The sequence below is a fragment of the Tiliqua scincoides genome, chromosome 16, assembly GCF_035046505.1.
Source record: "Tiliqua scincoides isolate rTilSci1 chromosome 16, rTilSci1.hap2, whole genome shotgun sequence".
NCBI lineage: Eukaryota > Metazoa > Chordata > Lepidosauria > Squamata > Scincidae > Tiliqua > Tiliqua scincoides.
In genome coordinates this window covers 3748439-3764015 of record NC_089836.1, presented here as the reverse complement: position 1 = coordinate 3764015, position 15577 = coordinate 3748439, and the positions used below count along the sequence as shown (strand labels likewise).

General features: G+C 46.4%; 2 protein-coding genes and 1 pseudogene across 2 annotated transcripts in view; 1 reads left to right on the top strand and 2 right to left on the bottom strand.

Moving 5' to 3' along the window:
- PKN3 (protein kinase N3) overlaps positions 1-4559 on the top strand; it is a 29832-nt gene extending 25273 nt beyond the window's left edge. The window contains exons 19-22 of the mRNA XM_066610522.1: positions 58-200; positions 1557-1664; positions 2200-2280; positions 3014-4559. Of these exons, the coding sequence (XP_066466619.1) occupies positions 58-200; positions 1557-1664; positions 2200-2280; positions 3014-3226 (545 nt within the window). The 3' untranslated portion in view covers positions 3227-4559. The remainder of the gene's footprint in view (positions 1-57; positions 201-1556; positions 1665-2199; positions 2281-3013) is intronic.
- Positions 4560-6416: 1857 nt separating this feature from the next.
- Positions 6417-13445, bottom strand: ZDHHC12 (zinc finger DHHC-type palmitoyltransferase 12). The gene is made up of 5 exons (XM_066610750.1): positions 13309-13445; positions 12063-12199; positions 10803-10892; positions 9666-9832; positions 6417-8601 (listed from the first exon to the last, which is right to left on the bottom strand). Exons 1-5 carry the CDS (start codon positions 13406-13408, stop codon positions 8292-8294), a joined length of 804 nt encoding a protein of 267 aa, XP_066466847.1. The 5' UTR covers positions 13409-13445; the 3' UTR covers positions 6417-8291.
- Positions 13446-15452: 2007 nt separating this feature from the next.
- Positions 15453-15571, bottom strand: LOC136635739 (5S ribosomal RNA; annotated as a pseudogene).
- Between the last annotated feature and the right edge of the window lie 6 nt (positions 15572-15577).

Genomic DNA, 15577 nt, shown 5'->3' with positions numbered 1-15577 from the left:
CCTCTGCCCTCGAGCGGTTCCATTAAGATGGGTTCCTGTTTTCCCCTCTTTCTCCAGGCATGGGTTTCGGGGACCGAACCAGTACCTTCTGTGGCACCCCAGAGTTCCTGGCTCCAGAAGTCCTGACAGATCCCTCGTACACCCGGGCAGTCGACTGGTGGGGTCTGGGCGTGCTTATATTTGAGATGCTTGTTGGTGAGGTGAGAGATGTGGTCTTCAATCAGGGCAGTTGTTGGGAGAGTTGGAACGGACCCAAGAATATATATCTTTATCCAGCGCGTAATTAGTCTGCGGAACTCACAGGATGTGGTGGTGGCACTTGGCCTAGATACCTTTAAAAAGAGAGATTTATGGAGGAAAAGTCCATCACAGGTTACAAGCCGTGATGGGTACATGCAATCTCCTGGTTCTAGAAGTAGGCTATCTCTGAATGCCAGGTGCAAGGAAGTGGCAACAGGATACTTGGATCTTACACGAAGCGGACTAGATGGGCCTCTGGCCTGATCCAGCAGGGCTCTTCTTATGTTCAAGGTCCTCAGCCAGTACTGATGCATTAGCCTAGCGTTATCAGTTGGCAACCTTCAGTCTCAAAAGACTCTGGTATCGCGCTCTGAATGGTGATTCTGGCACAGCGTCTAGTGTGGCTGAAAAGGCTGATTCGGGAGTGACAATCCCTTCCACACTGGGAGCAAGTGCAGTCTGTCCCTGGACTGTCTCCCTGGCTATGAGCCTTCCTTCTTTGCCTCTTTGCCTCAGTCTGTTGGCGAAGTGTCTCTTCAAACTGGGAAAGGCCATGCTGCACAGCCTGCCTCCAAGCGGGCTGCTCAGAGGCCAGGGTTTCCCACCTGTTGAGGTCCACTCCTAAGGCCTTCGGATCCCTCTTGGAGATGTCCTTTTATCGCAGCTGTGGTCTACCTGTAGGGCGCTTTCCTTGCACGAGTTCTCCATAGAGGAGATCCTTTGGGATCTGGCCATCATTCATTCTCACGACATGACCAAGCCAACGCAGGCGTCTCTGTTTCAGCATTGCATACATGCTAGGGATTCCAGCACGTTCCAGGACTGTGTTGTTTGGAACTTTGTCCTGCATGGAACAGTTCCTTTGCGTGGTGGGAAAGCAAACACTCACCACAACAGAGTCTTAATTATATAGCAGGGATGGCTATAGAAACCAAATCATGGCTTGCGGGCCACACACTGCTCTTTGACATATAATGTGCAGCTCTCAGAAATCTGTTGGCTGAGCTCCTTTTGGCATCTTAATTCATATAGAAGATAAATTTTATAAAACTCTACTTAAAGAAAACCAGGGAACGGTTTCATAACGTTTATAACCAAGTTTGTTGGCTTTGTTCCAAAGGCCATAGTACTTGGCCACAGGCTGTGTTGGACTCTGAGACAGGGCTAAACGTGTGGCAGCCCGAAAATGTATGGGAAATGCTGTGTCCGTGAACTGTTATATATGAATAGATGAATGAGAATGAAAATAATACAATGGGTGGGGGAGGATTGCAGGCTCATTTGGAGATTCAGAATCGTACCTGCCTTCCTTGCAGTGTCCGTTCCCTGGCGACAACGAAGAGGAGGTTTTCGACAGCATTGTCAATGAAGAGGTCCGTTACCCACAATTCCTGTCTTCGGAGACCATCTCCATCATCCGTAAGGTACAGAACGGGCAATGTTCACGCGAGCAGCATTTGTCGAAATTGCGCTGCCCCCACCCAGGGGTGATTTTCCTGCACAGCTCCCTTGTTTCAGAGGGATTGCGGAGGCGGAGTTAATGGAGCGGATTGTGACCCATCCCACATCAGCTCTGTCTCTTGTTGCTCTTTCGTATTCCCCCCCAACTCTCCTGCCAGAGGAAGTCCACCACTGGGCTATGTGGCGCAATATTTTGCTTCTCTCCATTCTCTCTCCAAACCCGTTTTGTTTTTACTGTATTAAAATGATTTAATGAAACAGAGAGGGGTTGTAGCTCAGTGGCAGACCACCTGCTTTAAATGAAGAAGGTGCTGGGTTCACTCTCTGGCAGCATTTCCATGTCGGTCAGAGAACAATATCTGCCTGGAATCCTGGGGAGCTGCTGCCTTGTCAGTGTTTGACAAATACTGAAACTAGACTGACCAAAGTCAGGCTCTACAAAAGGCAGCTTCCTACATTCCTACACAACAGTTTGTGTGCTTTTATCTTTTTTGACAGCTCCTGCGAAAGTGCCCAGACCGTCGCCTTGGAGCAGGAGCTGGGGATGCGGAGGAGATTAAAAACCAGCCCTTTTTCAAGGTATCCACTGTCACCACCCCAATCCATTCATAAAGAACTATTCCTGGGTAGGTCTGTGGTTGAAAGTAGATCAGCTAGTTTTTTCTAAATTTCAGAGGGGACACAAAAGACCAGTTCATTGTATGAAAAGGATTGTGAGCTCACTTCTGAACCTGAAAGCAAATTCCTGTGCTGAGCACATCTACACCCTTTGAGTTATGGTTGTATAGTTGACTCCATTTAGATCTTGGGGTCTCTAGCCCCCCCCCCCCCAAAAAAAAAAACACATGCGCACAAAAGCCGTCAATCTGTTTTAGCACTCCACATGTATGACTTTGACATTGACCTTACAACAACCATGTGAGGGCAAGTATATCTAAATTGCAGACGGGGAAGGAGAAGGGTGAGAGGGAAATGGCTTTCATAATACCGCCCATGTGGATTCATGGCAATATGTGAACTAGGCATAGCCAGGTTTGTGGTTTGTCTCTTAGCCACTAGGCTTCAGCACCTTTGAGCAGCAGCCATAAGAACATAAGAGCCCCGCTGGATCGGGTCATCTAGTCCAACTTCTTGTATCCTACGCTGGCCCACCAAATACCTCGGGGAGCACGCAAAACAACAAGAGACCTGCATCCTGGCATTCAGAGACAGCCTACTTCTAAAACTCAGAGTTTGCATTGACCCATCACGGCTTGATCCAGTGGGGCTCTTACATTCCGATGCCATGGTTTGTCTGCTTTTCTTTTCCCAGGAGATTGACTGGGACGCCCTCTTTGCCAGGACTGTGAAGCCCCCTTTTGTGCCCACCCTCAGAGATGCCACAGACATCAGCAATTTTGACCGGGAGTTCACCTCGCAGAAGGCCATCCTGTCTCCCCCAGGGAACGTCCCTGCACTTACTGCAAAAGAGCAAGCTATGTTCAAGGACTTTGACTTTGTCTCCAGGCATCTCTTGGAGGTCTGACTTAGTTGGATTGCATAGATCCCACCTATAGGGCACTAGTTTGGGAAAGGTGAAGTTTACAAGCAGTGCTGAATGTAGTCAGGATTGAGCACATGAAGACTGGCAGGAAATGAGGGATTGCTTTCCACCGATGCGTATTTTTTTCCGTCTGGAAATTTGAACTCTCTACGAGACCCCTGCTAGTTGGATGCCCTCGGGACTGATTCTGACTCTGTGATGCTTATTTCTGATTATTTAGATGTTAATGCCAGCTTATTCCAGGCAACACAAATCAGATTTCATTGGGGAATAAAGAGCATCTTAGGATGGAATGATGTTCCAGAGGGACAGGATCATGAAGGAACTGGTGCTACCTATCTCTGCTTTGTCCAGACAGACACTTCCCCTTACCTGAGAGCTGAGTAAGCTCTTGATTCTTGAGCAGTGGGTCTGTTCTTTTAATTTGGTGGAGAAGCGGAAATTCCATTTCAGGTGACTTGTAGAACAGGGTATGCAAAGGGCAACCACACCATATCTGAAGTCACCCAAAGTTTAAAGCTTCTTCCCAGTTTCCAGGGCTAATACAAGAAGAAGAAAGGATCTAGAAAGCTTTCTTGAGAGTGGGTGTTCTGGAGAGGAGAATGGATGTGACACTTGCACCCTCTTCATGCAAGAGAGGATCGTGTTGTAATAATGTTTTGGAACCCAGTGAAGTTTCCCAAATCCAGGATAATGAAGGGTGTGTTGATTTGAAAGATACTAAGTATTTGATGTCATGTTTTTGAAGCCCCCATTGCTGTGCATCACATAGGAGAGGTGAGTTGTACAAGTGATATACTTCTGCTGATCTCATGGGGGAAAAAAAGCGCAACAGAGAAGAATCCTGGTTTGCGGAATGAGCCTCACCTATGAGCCATTGTGATGTGTGTCAAAGTGTGGACATTTCAAGTGTCGAGTTGCAGCTGGAGCTAAAATTGCAATATCCTGTGAAGAGTAATGTATTTAACATTCCTTAGCCTTTAGGAACAGTTTCTCCTGACTTCCCGTCCTATCAGAGCATACTTTCTGCCCCCTTTTCTTTTGTAAATATTTCCTCCAATGCCTCTAATGGTTGTACTGCACCAGCTCTCAGGTGCATGGATTTTTGACCTCCGTTCCGTCCTAGTTTTGTCTGTAAAAATGTCACTTTAAGGATCACTGTTAACAGATGTGCTTGGACCACACTTTTTCCCCCCAGTGAATTTCTCTATCCTGATGTCTGGGTTAGCATCTGTTAGCTGAAAGGGGTGCTTATTAAAGAGCAGATGAAATATTGGTAATGGCTTGAACATTATCCAAAATATGTGTGTGTGTGTGTGGGGGGGGGGGGGAAGTAAATATAGTAGCTAGAGAAGCCAGTTTAAATGAGATCTGAGAGATTACTGTGTATATATAAAAGAGCACAAGGCCTGATTTCCCTCCACGCACCCCAAGTGATTTGCTATTTAAAATTAAATTGCACTGAATGCAAAATCAGAGTGGGAAGCTTTTTTTTTTCCTGTTTGCACAGAAGGGGAAAAATTGCATCCAACATTCCAAGCTTTCTGCAGGTTTGATTTGTACCTTGTTTTCAAAACAATGTATGTCTCTCGCCCTTGAATGTTGCAGTTGTTCGCTCCGGAGACAAGACAAAGTTCTGGGTGACTCCTAGTCCATGCTCTGCTTGAATCTTTTGAACCTCTGTGCACTGTGGGCTAATGCACTTTTGCAAGAAAAGGATGTTTAATCCATTTCTGCCCAGCCCACAAGTGTACACATTTGATCTCTGTTGTGTATATGTTGGGCAGAAACGGCTTAAAACCACAACTGTAGTTCTGAACGCAACTCCAGTTGCATACAGACTCCAGGAATTGTGGTTTAGTACAAACCTCTCTTAGGTAAAACAACCCCAGATCAAACTGCTTTCAGATCCTGCTCTATTAGCTAATTGTGGTTTAAAAAGACCACAGTTCTGAGATGGTAAGCAATAGAGAACTGTGGTTTAATCCAAATTTAGATATGGAAGTTTTCAAGCTCTTAAGAGCAGTGGGGAAAAAAGGGCAAGGGAGCTCACCTGTTATTAGTTAATAGGAGCCTGTTCTTGTAGCAGGCAACCATGGTTCTCATTATGTCTTGCCACAGTTTTGAGCACTTCAGCAGATGCATAGGAAGCAACTGGAACGAAATGGCAGTACATGTCTGACCACAGTTCTACACATCAAGCTCCAACACCAGCTCAACCCCTGCACCTATTCTGAAGTGGAGCAAGGAAGGTGTAAGTAAGACGATCAGCAAAGCATCACTACGAAACTCAGGATTTACATTTGACAGATTCCTTCGTTAGAAATTTAAGCACCTACTTGAGTTCTTGCCCATTTTTAAGGTGTGTGTGTGTGGGGGGGAAGAATACAAAATAGCTTTCAATGTCTGCAAGTGAGGTCTTCTCAACCAGTTGGCTCACTTGTACCTTTTTCGGTTGTGGTGTTTTGGACTAGCCCTGTAAACCAGTGGTTCCCAAACGTTTTAGCACCAAAGACCCACTTTTTAAAACAACACTCTAACAGGACCCACCTAGATTTACCAGATTTTTTAAAAAGGCGATCTAGAAAGAAATAAGATTTCTTTACAATATTTCTTTTCTATAAACAAATGTATTTGTTTATAATAATAATCAGGAAAAAACCCTCAAACATTTATCTCCCTGCATTTACACACGCTTGCAAACGGTAGGAGTTCAGCAACTTCCAGGGCAGTTAGTCGCTATGTTGCAAACTGCAGGAGCTGAGCTCCTTGCAAGGCAGTTAGCAGCTACGGTATCTGATTTTCCACAACCGCTTTGTGAACTTCTTGTTGAACAGCGGTATATAAATACTGTTAATAATAATAATAATAATAATAATAATAATAATAATAATAATTTTTCAAGAGCCTCAGGGCTTGAGGCAATTAGTTATCTGATCTTTCCATCACCCTTTGGCGACCCACCAAAAATCAGGTCATGACCCACCAGTGGGTCCCAAACCACAGTTTGGGAACCACTGCCTAAACAATGGTCATTTTGGTAAGTACTTGTTCATCGCAATTATTGTCACAATTCTTGCAACAGTCCAATGACACTTGGTATGTATTAAAATGTATTCAGAAAAAAAACTCAATGAACCCAGTGATGGACAAAAAAAAAAAAAAAGCAAAATTCACAGATAATGTTTTTAATTATTTAACATATCAAACAGCAGAAGTATAATTTAAACTATGTGCATTGTGAAAGCTGAGCCAGACCTCCACAGAAGTGCTTTTCCTCCCATTCCAGTTGGACGTCTGCCCGCTATGTTGTATTGCAATCGGAGGTTTGTTACAACTTGAAACCAAGTAGGCTCTTGAAGCCAGCTTGGCAGCACAAGCAAAATACATGACTTGGGATGGTTGCTTTCCCCAAGACTGAATACCCATTGGAGGCAGGGAACAACCTGGATCATTGACTGCTACTGGGATTTTCTGTACCCCATCAAGAACTTGTAAAATTGATCTGGGATCTGATATAGGCGAGGCACAAGGTCTACCTATGGAAGTAGCATCTGACGGTAGCCTTAACACTGCAGATTCCACATAGGTATGAGATGAGTCCAATCCAGACAGGCTCTATGGCTTAAAATATACAACCTGCATTTCCTTGTGTCGTGTCGCCGGTGCTCGTTACCAGGGCATTGCTTCTTAAAAGCACGAAGCCACAGCCAAGAGTTGTCTAAGTGTAGAAGCTGTTCAACAGAAGAAGCTTGAGGTCTGCGGCATCTCTGATGCTTTGAGATACATGCTGAAGGGGGAGGCAGCTGCTCCATCTCCCCCCCCCTCCTCTGACCCACATCTCTCTGCTTGCTAAACCAGTTGAGCAAAGACACAGGAGCCTTCTTCCCTCTGCACAATCTCTCTTGCAATCGCACTGGGTATCCTTGGAAAGCCTACTCCTTCCACTGGCACCAGGCAGACAGGATTACACAAATGTGGTATTCCTAAGGAGTTTGTTCCTACCTTCCTCCAAGGAACAAGAGTGTGACCGGTCTTGTGTACCACCTTCATGTATCCGTTTCTTTTTTTAGCTTCTCATATGTTAGATTCTTATTATTCTGGATTACTGCCTCTTTTCTTCCCCTGAAACCTCTCAGTGAGGTCTGGCAGGGGCAGCTAAAGCAGTCTCTTCCAAAGGAGACACACAAAGAGGCTGAGATGCTCTGCTTTTTGCAAGGCAAAAGGGAAAAGCTACCTGAATGGGGGTGAAGGCCAAGGGCACACCAGCATCAATGCCAATGGCCAGCTGGCACATAACCTGCATTAGAGCATCATGCTCCCTCTGGCTTTTGGGGGGGGGGGAGTCAAGAGTTCCCTTATCCTTAGCCACTTGGTTAAACCGTTAAGTCAGGGGACAATCAATCTCAAATAGACAAAATCTTGGAAGAAAAATCTGACTTCAAGGAATTGGAGAACCCCAGTCTCTGGGGCTAGTGGTCATCTCCCATCTTGGCACTGACTTAAGTATTTAACACTTTAATCCAGATCAACAACTATGAAGGCACAGTGGGAGGGAAGAAGGCTGGTGTAGATTCAACACTGAGATTCAGCTGGCCTCGGGAGCTGCTTTGAAGTGTGTTCTCTGGAGCTGAAGCAGCCTCTTGAATGCAAGGCAATCATCTTGTAAACTGGCCCATACACACCCTTCTGTGAGATGCGTGCTTCAAAAAAAAATGCAGTTCCTCCCAACCCACAAACACCAGAAGCTGAAACGTAATTTCGTACTGCAGTAAAAGCTGTGGTTCAGTGTCTACATCCTCACTGGGTAGGCCTCCAACATCTTACAGGAGCAACCCGTTCCTGGCAAGATGTTCACCAGTTGCTGGGCTATGAAAGAGACTCTCTTTCCAGTCACTGTGGCGAGCAGACTCCTAGCAAAAGGTGACCTGTGGTCTTGCTTCTGGAGCTCTCCGCACAAAACACAGCAAGCGGTTTAAGGCAACAGAACTGTTCCTCTGGACTGGAGCCACATCACTCCCTCAATGATTTCCCCCCCCCCCCGCAATCAAACGGCATTGCCTTCTGCCCGGGTGTAGAGATGCTCCCAGGAGACCAGGCGACAGGCACAGAAGAACCTCCAGAGGTTGCGAAAAATGCCTTGGTCAAACGGGTTCTCGGCCTCGCACTGCCGCAGGTAAGAGATCCGGTGGCGCGACATGAACTCCCAGGTGGTCGTGTTGCAGGAGGCCAGGTAAAGGTGCGACACCAGCAGCAGGGTCACCACCACGGTGAACGTGACGATCACAAGGAAGGAGAGGAGGAGGAGGGCATTGTGTTGAAACCACGTCCAGGACTGCTCAAAACTGAGCCCGGACCTTTTTTGAAGAGAGGAAAAGGAGGTTTGGAGTTACAACTGCAAGAGGGAAATACTGAAGCATTTAGTGCCAGAGCTGTAACCCAGGACAGTCTTAGTTCAGAACTTTTATTAATTGAGTAGGTAGCCTTAAGCAATTACCTTCTGCCTCAGTTTCACCCATCCGTAATATGGGAGAATAAGGCCCATCTAGCCTGCAGGATTGCAGTGGCTAAAAACAGCAGCACTGCATATGTTATTATTATTAATTATTATTAACAGTATTTATATCCCGCTTTTCAACTGAATGTTCACAAAGCGGTTTACAGAGAAAAATCAAACAACTAAATGGCTTCCTGTCCCAAAAGGGCTCACAATCTAAAAAGATGCAAAAGGAATACCAGCAGACAGCCACTAGAACAGACAGTGCTGGGGTGAGGTGGGCCAGTTACTCTCCCCCTGCTAAAAAAAGGAGCACCCACTTGAAAAAGTGCCTCTTCCCCAATTAGCAGGGGTAGAGGTTACAACACTTGCTGTAATTCAAGACACTAATCAATACATCTGGCCATGACAAAATAAAACCTTCATCCCTTTGTGGATCAATTGGTCCGTGGACTGCAGTGGAGGGAAGCTCTGTTTCTACCCTAGAAGGTAATTAACCCTTACTGGCAGGAGATCAGGGCTTATTTTACAGCCCTTTCCAGAGCTCTATACATTGATCACCACTGTAAAAAGAGTGTGGTCCTGGTATCTGTGGATCTGGCATCGGTGGCTTTGTGGTAGCCACGGCTCTGGATCTGATTCGCTGTGGGTCCCATGGATACCGTGGGAAAGCCACCTCTGGTTTTATGAGCAAACCGGAGGTGGCCGTGGATTCGCATATTCGCTGTGTGAGGAGGTCCTGGAATGGATCCCCCCCCCCGATCAAACACACAGACTGAACACCTGCTTCAATATTGGGCCCCCCATGCAGAATAGTAATTTAATAAGTTACAAGAGCAGCTGCATTTTCTTTTGCGCTGCATCTGACTAAGTACGTCACGTAGGTTTTTAGATATCTAAATATCTAGGAAATGTTCTGCTTACCAAGCCACTTGCACTGCCCATAACAGCACCACGAGTTGGACAGCCAAATAGAAAATGAAGAGCGGGTGATTCCTCTCCCCCACGCAGTTCTCAATCCAGGGGCAGTGGTGGTCGTAGCGACGGACGCAGTGCTGACATGACTGGCAGTGCTTGGCCCGCATGGGTTGCTGCAAGATAGGGAAGGGCAGGAAGTGAGGCATCCCTTTTGAGGCCACTGCCTTTTCATCTACCAATGGGCTACCACCATGGAGATTCAAGTTAGGCATCACAGCCAGGAACAGCAGCCTAGCAGTAAAAGCGGGCAGTGGTGGCGCTAATGGAGTGGGGGGGGGTGCAGGAAGGACTGGGTGACGTGCACAGGGGGAGGGTGCGACACCCCTACAGGCCAAAAATTTTTAAAGCTTGGTATCTTTGAATAATATCACGTTATATATCAACAGATGTGTAATTTCGTGCAGAATGCAATGAAACAAACAGCACTGAAGTATCTCTTATCAAAAGTTATAGCCAAAAAAATCATTGGGGCAGGTCGATGGTGCATCGCTATGCCCACCACCTTTTTTCCTCCACTTCTCCAAGGGATAAAATTCTTGTTGCATCACTGGTCCCTCTTCCCCCCCCCCCCATGCACTTTAGAAATCTCTGAGGATGGATCTAACCTGACAACATTATCATACAGCATGACAACTCGGATCTTGGAGACAACAGATAGACTGAAACATGACATTCTCTGGAGAGGACATCCTCAGTCCTTGTCAGGCCTTCACAACAGAGGATGCTGGACATAGCTGGAAATTGGGGAGAGCATATATCCCTGCAAACAGTTGACGTCAGGGTCTCAAGCTTTCCTGAAGACCTGGCATTCCAGATCCTACAGAAGACATCTTACTTCCTTCAAACCCCTCCGCAACACACACCTTTTCCCATGGAGTTTTGGTCATGATTAAGCAGGTGTACATGTGATCCTTGTATATTCTTCCTCATCTTCCCCGGCACCATTCCACCACCACCCCCTATATTGCCTCCCTCATGTCTTTTTAAGACTGTGAGCCCCTCAGGGCAGAGACCTGTCTTGTCTTGTCTTGCAACACGTCATGCTTGCTGGTGGCTCTATAAAAATAAGATAGCAACAATTACCTTCAGGAAGCAGTAGCCACAGCGTCGAAGCCGGACTGTGGATGGACCTTGTCGTGATATCATGACTTTTTCTTCTTTGCTTGCAGCTTCCTAGGGGGGAAAAATGGACCAAATTAGGAAAGGCAAGTTATAGGTCCTCAGTAATCAGGACAAGTCTTTCTATAGTTACTAGGTCTGATAGCTGAGTGGAAGGATTTGAATTTAAGTCTCTCCTCCCCTCTTATTTTCACAACAACTCTATGAGGTAGATTAGACAGAGATAGAATTTAATTTTTTTTTCATTTATATTCCATCCCGTTTACAAGAAGCTCAAAGCAATATCAAGGATTCCCTTCCACCACCATTTTTCGCACCAGGACCCACTTTTTTTTTTAAACGACATTCTTATCAGGATCCACCTAGGTTTGCCAGACATAAAAAAAGGAGTTCTAGAAAGAAATAATATTTTATTTTGTTTATTTATAACAACCTGAAAAAGACCCTCAAACATTTTATCTCCCTATATTTACACATGCTTGCAAACTGCAAGAGCTGAGCTAAACTAAATTATGACTGGCATAAAGAGCTTCATGGCTGAGTGGCATTTGAGTTCAGGTTTCTCTGGTCCTCATGTGACACAATCATCCAAGGCAATCATCCATCCACTTATTTTGCAAGGACCACATTCTTTGCGTCCCGCTTTTGCAAGTACCACAACTTAAGGGGAAAATAGAAGGTTGGTGAGCAACTGCTTTCTACAAGGAAGGCTCCAGGTTCAATCCCTGGGCTGGCAGAGCTGAGAAAGACCCCAGTTTTGAAAGCCTAGAGCAGGGGTAGCCAACCCATGGCACGCGGAGATGTAGTGGTTAATTGTTTTTTTTCTTCAAGTTGTGGTGATCTGTTGTGGATTTACAACCCCCTAGTTTCTTCAACGGTTAACAGACATTGTTGCTGGTTACGAAGGGGCCCCCATAACAGGTCAAGCTTCAAGGCCTCAAAAATGTAGGTCTGCCACTGTTCTATGCTACCCAGAAAGGCACCTGTGCGCAAGAGCAGGCAACTTGCCCCACAGTTGAAGCTTCCATTCTGCCCCGACTTAATCCTATTTCCATTCCCAGCAGGGTTGAGCCACACACGGCCTAGCAGTGGGACCAAACACCCCCCTCTATGCTTTGAAGCACCTGTAGCTATACAGCACTGCTTTGACCTCTGTGCCACACTGCCTTTCAGCACACCTCCCCAACCACCGCTAGACTGTATTCGCCGCCAGCGACAACGCACCTTCTCGTCGTCATCACGTTCAACGTAACCTGGATCCATGAGAGAGACAATGAAGTAGAGCACGACAGAGCAAAGGACCAAGGAGACAAACAAGAGGGGCTGCAGAAGTTCTCCCCGCTCTTCAAGCTTCTGCAGATCTGAAAAAGTAACTCGAGAAAATCAGGACGACGAACAAATACAGACTGTCAAGCATTCCAGGTAAGAACAGGGAACTTCGCAGGCCAGGGTTTGGGGACCATGCGCACCAAGGCCTAAGGCAATGCAGATTTTCTAGAACATTCTGAACCAGGACTAGCTTTTTTTTATGTGTTATTATTGATAATAATTACAATTATTATCTTGTATTTCATAGGGGTGTTAGCCACTTTGGCTCTTATTTTCGCCACAATCTTCTACATCCTTGCCTGGGAGTAAGCCCCACAATGGGAATTGCTTCTGAGTAGACATGCCAAGGATTACACTGTTAATGCAGAAATGAGGAGTAAAAACAGACTAAATAAATTTAATAAACTGCCAACATACTGACACTTAAAGAGCTGCACGCTAGATATAACTGGCATATCCTAGATATAAACTCTCTTCTCCTGTACCATCAATGCACCGAACCAGTGTGACGAAAGAGTGTCCATCACCGTTTTAATAGTAAGAGTCACCGTTTTAATAGTAAAATACAATTCGATTTAATATTAAAATTCAATTATATATCAACATCGCTTTGAATTTACACTCCCTCTGGTGGCGGCTGGAGAGGCGCTGGTCACAGTGATCACCAGGACCCTAATCCAGGAGCAAAAATTGAACAGGGTGAATGCCTCTAAGAACATAAGAGAAGCCCCACTGGATCAGGTAATAGACCCATCTAGTCCAGCTTCCTGTATCTCACAGCGGCACACCAAACGCCCCAGGGAGCACACCAGATAACAAGAGACCTGCATCCTGGTGCCCTCCCTTGCATCTGGCCTTCTGACATAGCCCATTTCTAAAATCAGGAGGTTGCGCATACACATCATGGCTTGTAGCACTTTTATCTCTGAATAAACCAGATCACCATGGTAACTCACCTGCACTTGCTCTTAGGAGACCAAGGATGGTCCAAAAGAGCTTTTAAAGGGAATTTTAAACCCCAGCACCTATTTGATGATGATGATGAGAAAATAAGTTACAACCAAGAAGGTAAGCACAGGATGTGAGTCTGCCTGGCAGTGCTGCCTCTGATCTTTTTTTGGGGGGGGCAAGGATGTCTCACCTGTTGGATGCAGGAACAGCACCACTGTGATGCCCCAGCTGAGCCCAGTGTGCGCTGCCCGAACCAGGCAACCGGTGCCCCAAGGGACCCCCAGCCACATCCTAAGGGCAGGCAAGCACGATCCACCACCTCTCCGCTTCCCACCCAGATACTAAGTTGCCCAAAGCGGAAGCATTGGAGCTCCTCCTCCTCAGAGGATTGGCTGGGAGGGGTTGCCATGGAGAAAAGAGGCGTCTCCTCCTTTCTGATTGGCCTGCTCAAGGCAATTGTAGCAAGTTCCTTGGGATCAACACTGTAGCCCTGTTAGTTTGTTGCAGGGGGCAGAATCAGGAATGGGTCCTGATCCAGTGTCATTTTTAAAGAGCGACACTTTTAAAACTTCAATTAATTTTTAAAGAGCATCCCAGTGCTAAAAGGTTTGGGAACCACTGCTTTATCCCAACCTGGTCTTCAGGATAAAATGCCCCCCCCCCATTTGCACAACAGGATGAACCAATGCTAAAGCCATTTCTTATGTTCTTCAAAAGCATCCAAAGCTCAGGGGCAAGGCCGGAGCCTAGGAGAGGGGGTTAAAGGGGGTAATTTGTACACCTGACCCAGGTGAGAGATAGGCCTGACTCTGCTTAGCTTCCGAGATCAGACGAGATCAGGCATGTGCAGGGTAACAGTTGCTGTCAAGCTTGTAGTATGTACAGGCTTAGAGCCGGGCACATGCTTCCATCGCTATAGTTGCCAGCTGTGAGCTGCCTTTAGGATCGGTCTACCATACACACCAGAGCAAGCAAGGAAGACCTGACTTGTTCCACCAAGCTGGTAAATAAAAACAAACCCCAATGCAGGCCCATGAACCGTTCTCTTTCAAAACTGTACCCCAGGCCTGTGCATCTCACCGCCCCACTGGACCGCACGTGGCATTCCAACGCCCAGCTGCTTGATGAAAGCTTCTATTGTCGACCACTTGATAACAGAAGGCTTCTTAGTCCTGTGTTGTGACACAAAGCATTGTCAACGGGACAGAATGGAGAAATGTCAGGCGTGGGGCAAATAAAAGGACCGTGCTATTAATGAGGCTCAATGCTCAATTAATGGACAGAATTTGTTTTCTCCTTCTCACAACAGAACCAGGGGATGTCCAGTGAAAGCAGGGATTTAGGACGGGCAATAGGAGGTTCTTCTTCCAACAACACAGAATTAGCCTGTGGAAGTCATGGCTGCATGATGTGGGGATAGCCACTGGCTTGCTGGGCTTGAACAGGGGAAATGGACACATTTATGGAGTGCAGGCTTATCCATGGCTGCTTGTCACACTAGCTATGTGCTAGTTGTGGCGGGGGGGGGGCAATGGCAATGGAGGGAAATGCCTTTCCCTCCTGCATGTGGGCCACTGTGGAAAATAGAAGCCTGGACCTGGTCTTGGGCCGGATTCAGATAAGCTCAGCAGTCAGAGAGGCAGTTAGATGTTCTAAGTCAGTTGCACTCTCTGGGTTATCTTGATCGGCCAAAGACATTACAGTAGAATGTGCCAGTTTGACTTTGAGCCACAAGCATTCCCACAAGTTCTTGGGGACTGAGGGTCTTCAGCCACCCTCCAGGCCTCTCATGCTACCAGGAGGAGAATTTCTTAGCGTTGTCCAGGGCCACAAGGGCACGTTTGTCCCAACCACATCTCTATGCAGAAACCCAGCAATACATTCCAAACAAGATTTTCAGATACCCCCAGCACATTCTCATTACCTCCTTCAGTTCCTCAGCAAGCTTCACTAAACAGCTCTTCTTCATTCCCATTTTACAGATGGGGAAAGTGAGACACGGGGCCAACACATATATGTCTCGGGAGGAGGTATCAGGAAAAATCTCTGTAAAACTTCAGGTAAGAATAATTATGGGGTATCCTGTCTCACACCTACTAGGGAGCCCATTGTTCTATTTGCTTTCAGCTGTATATGTACTGGAATAATCAGAGTCACACGTGTGTCAATTAAGAAAGAAGGTGGGTTTCTATACCATGAGTTCACAGGAACTGTGAAACCAAACCTTAGTGACCATTCTGCACTGATTCTTGTGACTGATAAACCCTCATGTATATGTATAATGTGTAACACAGTGGTGGTTGGCAACCTTCAGTCTCGAAAGACTATGGTATAAGCCTACAGCACCTGGCATTCCCAGGCGGTCTCCCATCCAAGTACTAACCAGGCCTGACCCTGCTTAGCTTCTGAGATCAGACAAGATCAGGCATCTGCAGGGTAACACATTAGAACGCATATTA